A 13,137-nucleotide genomic window follows, 5' to 3' on the forward strand; every position below is an offset into this window, starting at 1 on the left:
AGGTGTAAATAAAGATGGCTGCGTACGTAGCAGTCCTGCATTTTTTTTCACTGCTCCGTCTCGACAACACTCGAGAGCCGATGCTATGAGTGAGAAAATATAATAACAAGTTTTCGATTGACAAACTTGTCGTCTCTGCGGTTTTCATCCGTGTAAGATTGAATTGTGTATTTTTATTCATAAATTCTGATCATCGTTGTGTAGAGCGATACGAATTAAGCTGGCATAGAGATGTATAATGCGATGCATAAATTATGCTCGTCAAGTTTATGAAATAGAGATTATAGCGAGCTAAGACGAAAGGCACAGTTTTGCCTTAAGACCTTCGTGTTCTTAATACAAAAGCGATATAAGTATACGTGACAAAAAAATTTGATACTTTTTGGAATCAGGCGATTTCTTTCTCGTAAACTATTGATTATAAATGAGCTTCAATTATTTTATTGAATTGCACTAATCATCAAAATATTCCAATTCCAAATAATAAAGCACATTTAAATTCATTATATGATTCATCGCTGGCAGATGCAAAAAGACATTTTCATTACATTTGAAGAGGAGCTTCTTCGACCGACTAAGGTTGGAGCAATCAAATTATGTAACTTGCCAACCTCTTTCTCACCCACATCAAGCTCATATCAGAGCTGCTTCGCAATTCAGCTCTTGGTGGTCATTTCTCTGTGCAGTGGTCACGTTTTAATTACAAAACGAAGATGGCTTTATACGTTATATGTACGTATGGAAGCTCGTGGGGCCAACCTTTGATCTCGCCAACGAGCTGCAGTGCAGCAGTCGTAATTTTCCAGTTGGCAAGTTTCTCCTCTCTTTTCATTAATTCTCTAATTCTAAATAATATTATACCATAGACTGCATGGTAGCTCTACGAATTGCTCTATGGTATTACTGAATCATATGAAGATTAAAATAAATTGCACAGAATTTCAAGATTGCAAGCTGGATTGCATCTCTTATTTGAAATTGATAGAGAAATCAAAGAAAACAACGAAATTCCCGCATTATGTGCCGAAGCACTTTATGTTGCAAATACTCTGTTCTATAAGGTTGCTCTAGTGTGAAATATTAACGATAAAGCTCTTATCTCATTACCTTTTGACCAACACGTTTTCATTTGTTACGTTTCATTGATCATATTAAATTTTCCTTTAAGAAAAGCACAGTGCGTTAATAAGTTAAAGCTCTCCAACGAGCTGAATGAAAGTTTTCATATTATGACTACATTTCAATTCGTTATTATTTAATGAATACTCAATTTACTTTTAAAGTTGTTTATCATTACGTAATAACTTTTTCATTTGGATCTATGAGAGTGTTCAAAATTTAATGGCTCAATTATTGGGAAAATGTTCTCTCCTGACCTGCAAATACGTGCGCGAATTCTAAAGCTCCCAAAACATAATTATCACTTTATCAGATCCATTAGCGCACAAGTATTGCAAATTGCAATTCCATCGTATTGCGCTCACATTATATATAATATATGTGGACTAAAACGGCCGTAAAAATATAAAATACTGCGAATTTTAAGTCTGCTTTGCTCGTTCAAGCTAATCGATATTTTCATCTTATAGCGATATATAATGTACGATAGTTACTTGCACCCGAGCTCCGAAAATTTTTCCCAATTGCTTCGATTATTGATACATTTACGTACTCTTTTTGAAGAGCTACAATTTAAAAAAAAAAGACAATTATAATGGATAACTGACAAAAAAATATTGAAAATGAAAAAGCTTGATCTTTCATTCATATAAAAATATATATTTTCGTAGATATGAAAAAAAGTACTAAGCTCGTATGCGTCAAGCAAAAATGCAACATTTACATTCGAGCTTTTTCTTTCAATTTCAATTCTACGTTTGCCATGTATGTATATAAATATAGATATACGCATACCGAATGTTTAGGTACATACGTACACGCGAAAAACAATAAATGAAATTATCATACACCGTAAAACTTTTGAGATTCACCTCTAGCCACCCGAGCACAGAGAGCAAGAGAAAGAGAAACTCGTAGAAATATTTTCCTCGTCCAATTTTATATCCATAACAATATTTCAGAAGTTTCGCGGTGCTCCGTGCATTGCAACGCGTACAATACAGCAGCAGCAGCAAGCAACGCGGCAAGCGCAGAGAGGGAAACATGACACAAAAAGATATAAACTGAAGAATCCGGTAAAAAAGCACTGCGCCATACACAACACACATACATACACACAAATACAAGCGAGAGCAGCAGTTAAAAGTGTACCAGCAGCGACGAGTACGTATATACATCTATATGGTTGTGCGGTATATACAGAGGCAGAGAAATCCAAGTTCTTGGTGCGATGCACAGTTGCATCGACGAGCAGCAGCGTCGGCACTAGCGGCAGAAATCGTGAAAAGCTTACGCGCGTTTCGCTTTCGTGACCGGCGAGCCAAAGTAACGACACTCTTCTCCGCGACTCTCTTTCTCTCATTCACAGTCCAAGCGTATGCCCAACAATAGTTATTTTTGTTATTTTGTCCTTCTTATCATTCAAAGCCTATTCGTTTCACTTTTTTATTCTCTAGTCATAAATACTTTTTATGCAAATACTCAAAGATATGAAATGACTACATAAAGTTACATCAAAGTATACTTTAAACAGAGGATTTTTAAGTAAAAGTTATACTGATAGGTAGCGTTAAAACAGTTGAACATCGATAACGACAATATAGAACTCAAACAGCAGCATACGTTAAATTTACAACTTGAATGTTGGCCCGCAGACCCTAACGCATGACCCGTGTGTCCGAGCGCGAGAGAGACCACCGCACGGAATCTTTTATTTGCATTGCAATTTGAACAGCTTCCAGAAGAACATAATGCGGGTGTAGAACGTATGATTCGTGTAATCTTGTACAATACGTGTTAAATAAAAGAAGTTTTTGTGAATTTGATGGAGCTAATGAAATTAACACTTTTCCACACACAATTAGATTTTTTCAGCACTCGCCAGGTGAAAACGATATTAACGGTATATTTGAATATTTTTCCCACGTTAACGTTTAAGGTAGGTATTATAAGAGTACTTAATTACTTAATATTATTGTAACGTCAATTCCGCATTCGGTGAACAGTAAAATGAGAAAATGACACTTCCTGTTGTTCATACCAGGTTCATATCAATATTACATCATGTATTTTTATATGATTCTTTAAACGTATATTACACTTATGTTTAAATGGAAGGACTTTCTCCCGTTTACAACAAAAATATAATTATAACATTATTATAATACAATAATAATATTTTAAAAATCCTATTCTTATAACAATATAAAAATATATTTGAAAATTCAACTTCGAAACGGCCAGAGAGCTCGTGTAAAACCATTGTATGAAGTTACACGTTAGCACTTGTGTACGTACCAAAAAAAAATGAACATACCTGAACATTTTGGAATATACGAGGCGGGGGTGAGGACAACGACGATGACGCCGACGCCGACGAACGTTCGAGTGCCTCTGGCATGATGTTTCTCGCAGTTCTGACCTGAGTTTTCCCGAAACAGCGTGTAGGTATATAACTAGGCGCACATAGCGCCGAGAGAGAAATGAATGTGTATTGCCGCTGACAGATCGTGACAGAGTTTCTCCTTTCGTTCCTTGTATTAGGCAATATGGCCAAAATTTGGCCACGAGATGACAGCAGCGTCGCAGGTCAAGTCATGCGCAGATGCATGCTTTTCGTGACCGGGCCATCTCGATAGCAGTAGATATTTTTCGGTGCGACTCATTGACAGTTCTTTCTAAATAAAAAAGTAAATATGAAATAAATAATAAAAATGAACGGCACTGTTAAAAATTGTAAGGGAAAAAAATTTTAATTCCCAAAAGACCCTAAATTAAGGAAACAATGGTTGGAAGCAATTAAAAGACCGAACTATAATCCAAGTGCATTAAACATTTTTAACCAACAGATATTTATACAAAAAGTATCATAGGTATGTCATATTGATAACTTTGTACTAATTTGTTCATACTACTATATAAGAAAGACTTCAAGAATATGAACAAATTAGTACAAAGTTATCAATATTACATACCTAGGATACTTTTTGTATAAATATCAGTTGGTTAAAAATGTTTAATGCACAAACAATGACATGACTTTGGATTATAGTTTGGTCTTTTAATTGCTTCTAACCATTGTTTCCTTAATTTAGGGTCTTTTGTGAATTAAAATTTTTTTCCCTTTTAATTTTTAACACTACAGTTCATTTTTATTATTTATTTCATATTTATTTTTTTATTCAGAAAGAACTGTCAATTAGTCGCACCGAAAAATATCTACTGCTATCGAGATGGCCCGGTCACGAAAAGCATGCATCTGCGCATGACTTGACCTGCGACGCTGCTGTCATCTCGCGGCCGAATTTTCGCCATATTGCCTAATAACTGTAGCAAAGGGTCGCGCCATATACCGAGTTATGCTGCTGCTGCTGCTGCTGCTGCTGCTTTTGCGAGTAAACACGAGCACTTGTTTACACTGTGTTAGCTTTTTCGCGCTGGAGCTGCGAGTCTTCCTCCACCTCGAGAGTTGGATTGCACCTTTTTTTCTGTTTTGACTTACAAGAATTTACGAGGCGAGCACGTGCGTCGTCGACAACGACGTCGCGTCTGTTTTGATTTTAGCGGCGCAAGTGGAAGAAAAAAACTCGGCAGACACCGATTCGCATGAACTTTGCGGAAATCTCTTCGAAATTATTATTATTTAAATACGTAATGTTACTACGGCCGCGGCGCGAAATATCGAAGACGAATCACTCGTATAATCGTGCGAGTAACAGTGCAAGAGGTTGCAACAGGTGCGCGCGAAGAATAGACGAGCCTCATCCGGTTATCGTTTATTAAAATGTGCAACTCTAGCAACAGATCTCGGGTGTGAAAACGATATTATAATAGCCGCGCTGAAGAACTGCATTCGCTCGTGAGAAAGATGAATGAGACAATCGTTAAAGGAGTGACTGATGATGCCTTGTCTCTCATCGGTTGGTTGTACGTATAGCGCTCACGCGCGCGATCGCCCATGGGAGATCACCCAAGCGGAGGGAAAGGAAGCCTTCTTTGTATGACAACGATCTCTTGCATCGAGTATCGAGCAAAATTGTTATTATCTATCACGAAAATCGATGCACTGCATTAAACTATTTTTCTTTACTGCACTATTAACTGAATCACTGCTGTATAAGCCGCACTGGACAACTGACACTTGAACTGCACTCGGACCGACATACAACGTATACCACTCACTTCGCACTAATCCACTGCGCGGCAATTTGCCGATCTAATATCTTTATCACTATCTGCACGCGAGAACACTTTATTACCAGGACACAACTACCGGGGACACCTATTACGAGGTAGAGAGGAGGTAATACGCAACTCCGACGAAGGTTTGCGGTCTTTCAGGTGTAATCGGCATCGACTGCACATACACGCACGTGCCTCCGTATTTACTTGTAACACTGGCACAGACTGCGTCGTGTGCCTCGATACATCGATCGATCGCGACTAAAACGCGCTTACGTTCTCGCTCGCATAATTCAGCGCGTGCGGACTCCGGCAGCTGATTATCTCCTCTGTGTTGCTGCTGCTGCGACTCTCTTGAGTCAGCACTCGGCGCTCGGCAGCGTCGTGCCCGCGATGTATATGTGCTTACAAACTCCGCTATATACGCGTGAGCCTTTCACTCTCGACTCTACGTTTCTGCTGTTGCGGCTGCTGCTGCTGCTGCTATTCGCCTCTACGGTATAAGGAGGAATATACGCCGAGTCTATATAGCTACTTATGTACATCTCCACGATCGTTCTTCTTCGTCGTCTTCTTTTCCTCTGTCTCGCGACAATTTTGCCTTTTTCCCTCCCTCGATTACGGGCCCCATCTCCGAGGCAAACGCATTTATATAATATAAATGAGATGCAGCGTTTCCGCTGATTATGATTTCCCTTTTTTCAAGCTTGATTATCTACCTCTTTAGCTTATTATCCCGCCCCGTTTTCTCTCTAAGGGTCTCGGCTGTTGCTGTTGCTGCGGCTGAATGCAGCTATATACTTCCAGAGAGCCGCAGCTCCAGCGAAATGAGTCATTTTGAGGTTTGAGATTTATTTTAGGCTCTCTCCTCGGGGTTTTGCGGTAAACGACGTGGGTATCAACTGCATTTTTAACTTGCAGCGCTGCTACGACCGCGACTCTCGTGTGTGGTACAGCCACACGCGTCTATACTATATGCATACAGTTCCATGCGATTCCAAGTTTCCAAGTTCCGGCGTGCAAAAACGAAAATCGATCGATTTGACTGCTGGAACTCTGACTGGTTGAAATATTATCCGTCGACTGATAAGAAATTCTAAGTTTCAGACTGCGCTCGACTATTCAAGTTTACAGAACTATTACTCGAGACCAGATTCCAATCGATCGGTAGGATACAATAAAACAACAAGGCGTAATTCGCACACATGCGTCAAAAGTATTTTATGCGCCTTTCTTTGTAAACAGCAGGAGACTTGATCAACCTTGATTTTGTTGTAAAAATTCAACGATTAAATATACTAGGATATAGAGATACACACTCGCATTCGTTGAATTTTATTTTTGATGCATCTTTTATGAGACAAAAAGAGAAAAGATCGTGCTAACGCGTTGGCGCTCCTTACAATATACAATTTTGAGTCATTTTTCGTTGTCCGAAGTAATATAAGACACCAGTACAGTGTACATTGCATTGGCGATACTGCAGACGATATTTGAGAACGAAATCACCTGTCGGTTCATTGAATCTAACTGGCGAGCGAGAAATTAGCAAGTGAAATCGATTTCAACTTTTTTTGAGAAGAAAACAGTTTAATTTTAAAGAATACAGAGGCCAACCTCAAAAGGAAAAATGTTCAAAGCTGTTTTCTGAGATTAAAACTAAACTATTTTCTTAAACATCTCTTTAAAATTTTGAACAAAACAAACATACATCGTAGAACTTCTTAAAAAAATATTTAATAGAAATTTTCGCTTTTAAACATTTTTATTGTCACATTTTTTTTGGAATTCCTTTAAAGAACATTAACAATTCAATGTTTTATAAGATAAACCTAATAATAGTATTAACAAAAAAGGTAGAACTGCTACCACGACGTCAATAATAATAATGATAATACATATTAAATAAATAATGATGCATCATCTGCTCAATTAAGGAGCGCTACCTGATGGTCAAGGTATCAATTTCACGCTTTGCGTATTGATCCAAGAATTACCAAGGTCATTGATGCGATGTGCATTCGACGGGCAGCATTGAATTGCTATTACCTATAAATAAACAATCTTGATTTTGGTTAATTTTCAGTCGTTCATTTGAATACGACCATAAACATGCGAGAAAAACGAGACGAGTTTATTTTACGAACAGAGTATTTGCATAAGTTTCGAATAAATGTCTAAGCATGGCTAATTGATTGAAATGGTTATTAAAAAACCTCTCGCGAGGCACACTAATGACATTTTTTAATCATTTACGAAGAGATGATTGCATAAACACGTCTCGATAAAACACGTTGAGCTACTCGAAATATCTATTAGAGTAGACGAGTTAGTACGCACCGGTGAATCAATGCGTAACTTTAGAGAGGTCCTCTATTTTTCTAAGAAGCGGAGATTGAGAACATTCACCTAGACTCGAAATTAACATACAAATATCACTAACGCGAAATAGAAATTACACATTAATGCTGTTTAAACATCCAAGTGTCAACCTCAAAATTACAGATCAAAATCAAAACGATCTACTTTATTAGAATGTATCTTTTGTTTTTCAGGCATTAAATAAGTAAATACAAACTCCCGATCTTTTAGATTTACATAATGAACAGCTGGGATAAAAAAAAAGGATTTTTCGTTAAAAAATCGTACCTACTTATATATCTTAAATGAGAATTTCTATAAATTGATCAATTATTAATAAAACCATTTCAAAATTTACTTGTAGGTTCCCAAATTTTTCATTGATGAAAATCAAAATGTGCAAAGTTCTGAGAAACAGTTTGCAAACTTTTATTTGATTTCATTTTTAAATAGCAGTGTGTATGACAAAAGAACAACACACTAAAGCTATCCCTATAGAATTTTAGAAAATTATTTTAAAGAATTTTTCAAAAATTTTTATTTCTACTTCGACTTAAATTTCTCTTTAAAATATTTACTACTATGATGTACTCTATTATCTCATACGGCATTATTCCAAACTGTACGGCGTTGTTTCAAACTATATTCAAATATATTACTTTTTTATCATGGTAAAATTGTGGGCTTCTAAAATTTACAAGTAACCCGTTTAGTATATCAAAAGAATTGAACAAGTCATTACACGCATTCAGTAATTGAATTTCTTTGTGCATGTTTAAGCTAACATGAGAAACAAAAGAAAAGCTATTGGCGGTTGAATCTCGTTGGTGAAATTTTATTTGTCAGTCATAATCGATTTATCCTATAAAGAATTCGTTTTTCTCTTTTTTTATTCGTGTTACCAATTAATCAACTTTTTCGTTGTTCGTGTAACGGAATTCACATTACGAAACTCGCAATGCACTTCAAAATTTGTAGCTTGTATGTGTACAAATGAATTAATTAAAAGAGAAATAAAATTTCATGTTCTTATACAGGGCAGGATAATAAATTTATCTTGAATGAACAAATATTATTTAGAGCAATGGAATAAGTAAACACCAAATCTGCCGACAATATACATCACACTTCTATGTGCGTATACTAGTTTAGGGCATTGATTTACGATGAATTTCAAGTTAGCTTTATTTTCGCTCTTTTATTGAACCGCACTTCAGCTGGTTTTTTCGTACTTCCGACTGGCAGTCGTAACACCCAGCTTAGTACATTTCTCATTTTATTGCAATAAGCACACCAAATCAAAAGCGTAAAATCGTCAACATTGATTAATTATTAATTTGAATGCTAATAAATTTTTGGAAATGAGAAAACACAGCATTCTCATATAAATTCACTGAATTCCTTCATTTTGTCGAGTAAAATCAATAATTATTCATCAAAATATTTTACATTTTATTACATTCTATTTCATTTGAGAAACTGAAATATATCATGCTCTGCTCGATCAGCTGGGAGTATGCGCACTCTTTCGAAGCAAATGATAAAAAAACACGCACTATATTGCGTGCAATTTATAATTCAATGCGCCAAACCACACACATGAAATAAATTACTTACTTTGGCGAAGAGAAATAAGAAACTCGGTGTCCACTCGAACTGTGAGCCGCCGTGTAATTTTGAAATTAAGAAACAACAGTGCTTGGTACAATATGTAATATTAACAAGAGCCATTGCTACTGGCTTCGGTACAAATGCAGTTTGTAAAAAAAAGTTGACGCGTACGAAGACATTTAAACTGGCTTCAAAATACAGTTCATGGCAGGATGCATTTAGTGAGCAGCCACTGTAGATCAAGTCACGCTGCAAACGCTCGCGTATACAAGTACATAAGAGATGAAGGGAGAAAGAGAGAGAGGGATACGCAGAACGAGGAGCGAAGTAATCGAGACGCGCACTCCGCATTACCGTTGGACTTCAGGGAAAAGACGAAATTTTCTCTTTCGCCTTAACTTCGGACACTGCTCGACTTCGGAGCATGATTCTTTCTCCTTTTTTGTATTAACATGACTTAACTTCATGATCGTATCAAGAGCTGTGCTCAGTCTATGCAAACTTCACGCAACGTTGGAATGAAGATTATTTTTGCACTTGGATTACGTTCTTTTGGCCCAACAGCCGGACTAAATGAAAAAAAGAAAGACGCAATGTGAGTGCACACATCCGAGAGTTAATATATGCGAGTTGACACTTATTTTCCAACGGACTGATTTTTTGAGCGAAGTACTCGAATGTTCACGTAAAATTACCGAAGATTTAACTCATCGTTAACTTCATCTTGTCGCTTCGATTCAGCCGCTTCGTTGAAGTAAAAATCATTGTCGTGTATGTATGTGAAGTATAATGCTGATACAATATTGAAAATACGTGAGACGTTGTAAAGACATTTACTATCGTTTGCGCCTGGACAATTCAAATTAGCAAGTCAAAGATACAGCAGGACGCAAATGTCAAAACTCAAAAGTGACAGGTATCAATACCTTAGAATTTCAAAGAAGTGTCAGTTGTTAGAAGTACAAACTTCCGCAGTATGTTCATAAAATCTTTCGTGAGATCAATATAAGTCTTGTGATCAATTAACAATTTATGCCAATAGACCCCCATTAATAAATGTACCTTATTTTAACTGAAAGTCTTTTTTGAACTCTTAATTTATGTATAGACCAAATTAAAAACGTTATTAACTATTTATATGTACAATTATGGCAATAGCTTTAAATGCATAAAGCCACAGTTTGTTTATTATATTGACGTGCATGCATTTTTTATGAATTTTCCAGTCCACGCGTCTGCCCTCGAATACAAGTTAATTTTTAATCCAAGAAAAATAAGGCAAATAAATACAAAAAGAAACTCCTCGACTCGGACATGTCAATCGATGCAGCTTTAAAAAATTGTAATTCATCGGTAAAGTGGACAGCAATCATTGTGAGTCTGCTACTGCACGTAGCACAAGTAAAGCAGCGAATACCAATATAGATATATATATCGAGTGCAAGACACACAAACGCACATAATACGTTGACGTGCGCAGGGGGGCCAAGGGAAAAAAGTCAACGAGCCCAGTTCGGATTAACGAGTAGCCTGTAAAGGCCAAAACGAGACTTGAAGAAACAATAAAGTCCCGTATACCTTGAATCGTATAAGGAAGCTATCCGCGTGCGCCGTCGAGAAAGGGGGAGCGCGCGCGCGCCTCATTAAAAGCGAAATCATTGAAATTTTCGGTAATTTAGGTACACAAGCCGCGACTTGTCGAGCGCGGTTAACAAATATTTGTAAATAGAACTCGTGTAAATAAAGAAAAATCGAATTCCGAAAATTCGCTAAGCAAAAAATACGACCTTTTAACTTATGGATTTACGCTTTGAATTCATCGGCCAAGCTACTGGAAAATTAGAATATAGAAATAACGAAGGGCCTCATAAAAATTTTACGATCATTCGTTATTTAATTAAAAAATTTAACAACGAACGGCTAATTCTGGATTTCGTTACTCGCGCGACGATACACGGCTCCACGCAATGGATTACACTTATGGAGAGCTCTCTTAAATTGGTTCATTAACGTTCGAGGCTCGAATGAATTTTACCGAGCGGCCCAAAATAAATCTGCTTATATACGAGAGATAGGAAAAGGCTTCGTCTAATTTACAGTTTTTAATCGTGTACTCGCTGCGCTTGATAAATACAACGCGTCGAGAAGGATATAACCGACGATTGAATCCCCTTGTGCAGCATGTAAATCGCGTACACCTTGATTGATACTATAAAACAGGCTGTCCTGAGTTTTTTTCGTCAGCTCGCAATTAGGCATATATGTGCCGAGTCAAAGATAAAAAAAAAACACAAACTACAGTGCGATAAGATATAGGCATTAATCATATACAAAGCGAGACTGCGCGCATACGCTCAAATTGCTCCTTTTATTCTTCAAATGAAAAAAGTCGTATTATGTAAAGAAAGATGAATAATTAATAGAAGTTAATTTTAAAGAAAGTTATAATAGACAAGTAACTGCCAGTAGTCGGTCGGATTTCACTAAAAGTACTCACATACAAACAAAAGGTTAACGACACTTTTGACACATTTCGAGTTGGTATATCAATCGATAGAACAGCAACACGAGCACACGCGGGTCGACGGTTGAGCAAAAACCGATGATCGTTGGTAATGATCACGAGCATCATGATTACAAGGCCCGTGCTACGCTCGATTCGGCCGGTCCGGCCTTTTTCTTTCGGGGCCTCCTACTCTCGCGGATGTATGTTGTACAACGTGTATTATAACGTACCTCAAAGCGATACACGTTCTCTCTGTGGGTCGAAAATTAAAGATGTTGCATTGGCGCGCGCTCGCTCGCTGGCTCGGCCCGCATCATGCAGTGGCCACCGTTTAACGAGCGCATAATGTATAATACAGCCAAGTTCCATACACGTATACACATGCACACACGGACATCAATTTGAATAAATTTAGGGCCCCGGTGATAATGGCAGGTTTTGTTTTGTAAAAGAGGAGGACGTGTTTGAAGAGCCGTTAAATTGTTTTGATGAGCACGAGTAATGCCTCGGCTTGCGCTTGCTCGCCGCCGCGTCGAGATTGCGGTATGTGCAATTACAGGAGGATCCAATCCATGCCATGCGCTCGATCGTATTATATCCCCCGTACTGCATGCATAGAGTGAGCGAGCGAGGGATTTTTTTTCTTTTTTAGTACAAAACAATCGATACGAGCGAGATGAGAGATATGTTTGTACGTATTATGTTTTACAGCGATGCAGCGTGTGTTTATGTTACATGAGACTCGAGATGCCCCGGGAATTCGGCTCTCTGATAACTCTCGGCCTGAGAGTATACGCGCGCTTTAATTAACCTATACATAACCTATAGATGTTCGCGAGAAGAGAAGCCCCCGCAAAGTGAATTTCATAACTGCTAGGGAGCGCGACGAGGCGCTCTTGGCCCAATAAACACCGGAACGCGAACACCCGGACAGAATCCAAAACCAAAGATCACTCCGAAAGTTCGAGGGCGGATATTCAGCGTAAGCTTACCTCTACGCATCCGTACATAATGCAACGTAGACCAATAGGGTATATGAAAAATAGAGCTTACCTGTGCATTGATGATTCTCTTGCTGGGCTTATCAGCCATAATAAGTGACACATAACTTTACTTTCTTATTTGCACCAAGAAGTTGCTCGTCGGTTTGATTCACTCCACTGCGTAACAGAAAATTTGAACCTTTATTTTTTGTTTCGAACACCGATGTATTTCTGTTTTATGTATCTCGCACTGGTACGTTACACATAACACACGCAACGACTCCTAACGCGCACTTGACTCTTTTAAACTTCACTCATCGGCACAGATCGCACGGCACTAGTTATATATTTGCTCTTTCGCTTTTTTTTGGCGAA

The 13,137-nt window shown here is 37.8% G+C and overlaps 1 protein-coding gene across 2 annotated transcripts in view; it reads right to left on the reverse strand.

Moving 5' to 3' along the window:
- Positions 1–12,963, reverse strand: part of LOC106650961 (transcription factor mef2A-like) — a 212,702-nt gene extending 199,739 nt beyond the window's left edge. The window contains exon 1 of one of the 2 annotated variants that reach the window (XM_014369268.2): positions 12,833–12,963. In XM_014369268.2, coding sequence (XP_014224754.1) covers positions 12,833–12,871 — 39 coding nt within the window. In that variant the 5' untranslated portion in view covers positions 12,872–12,963. Of the gene's footprint in view, positions 1–3,436; positions 3,599–12,832 lie in introns of those variants that run through there. The other variant, XM_014369267.2, reaches the window with a different exon arrangement.
- Between the last annotated feature and the right edge of the window lie 174 nt (positions 12,964–13,137).

Source organism: Trichogramma pretiosum, unplaced genomic scaffold (assembly GCF_000599845.2).
Source record: "Trichogramma pretiosum strain Unisexual culture from Peru unplaced genomic scaffold, Tpre_2.0 scaffold3, whole genome shotgun sequence".
In the NCBI taxonomy this organism is placed as follows: domain Eukaryota; kingdom Metazoa; phylum Arthropoda; class Insecta; order Hymenoptera; family Trichogrammatidae; genus Trichogramma; species Trichogramma pretiosum.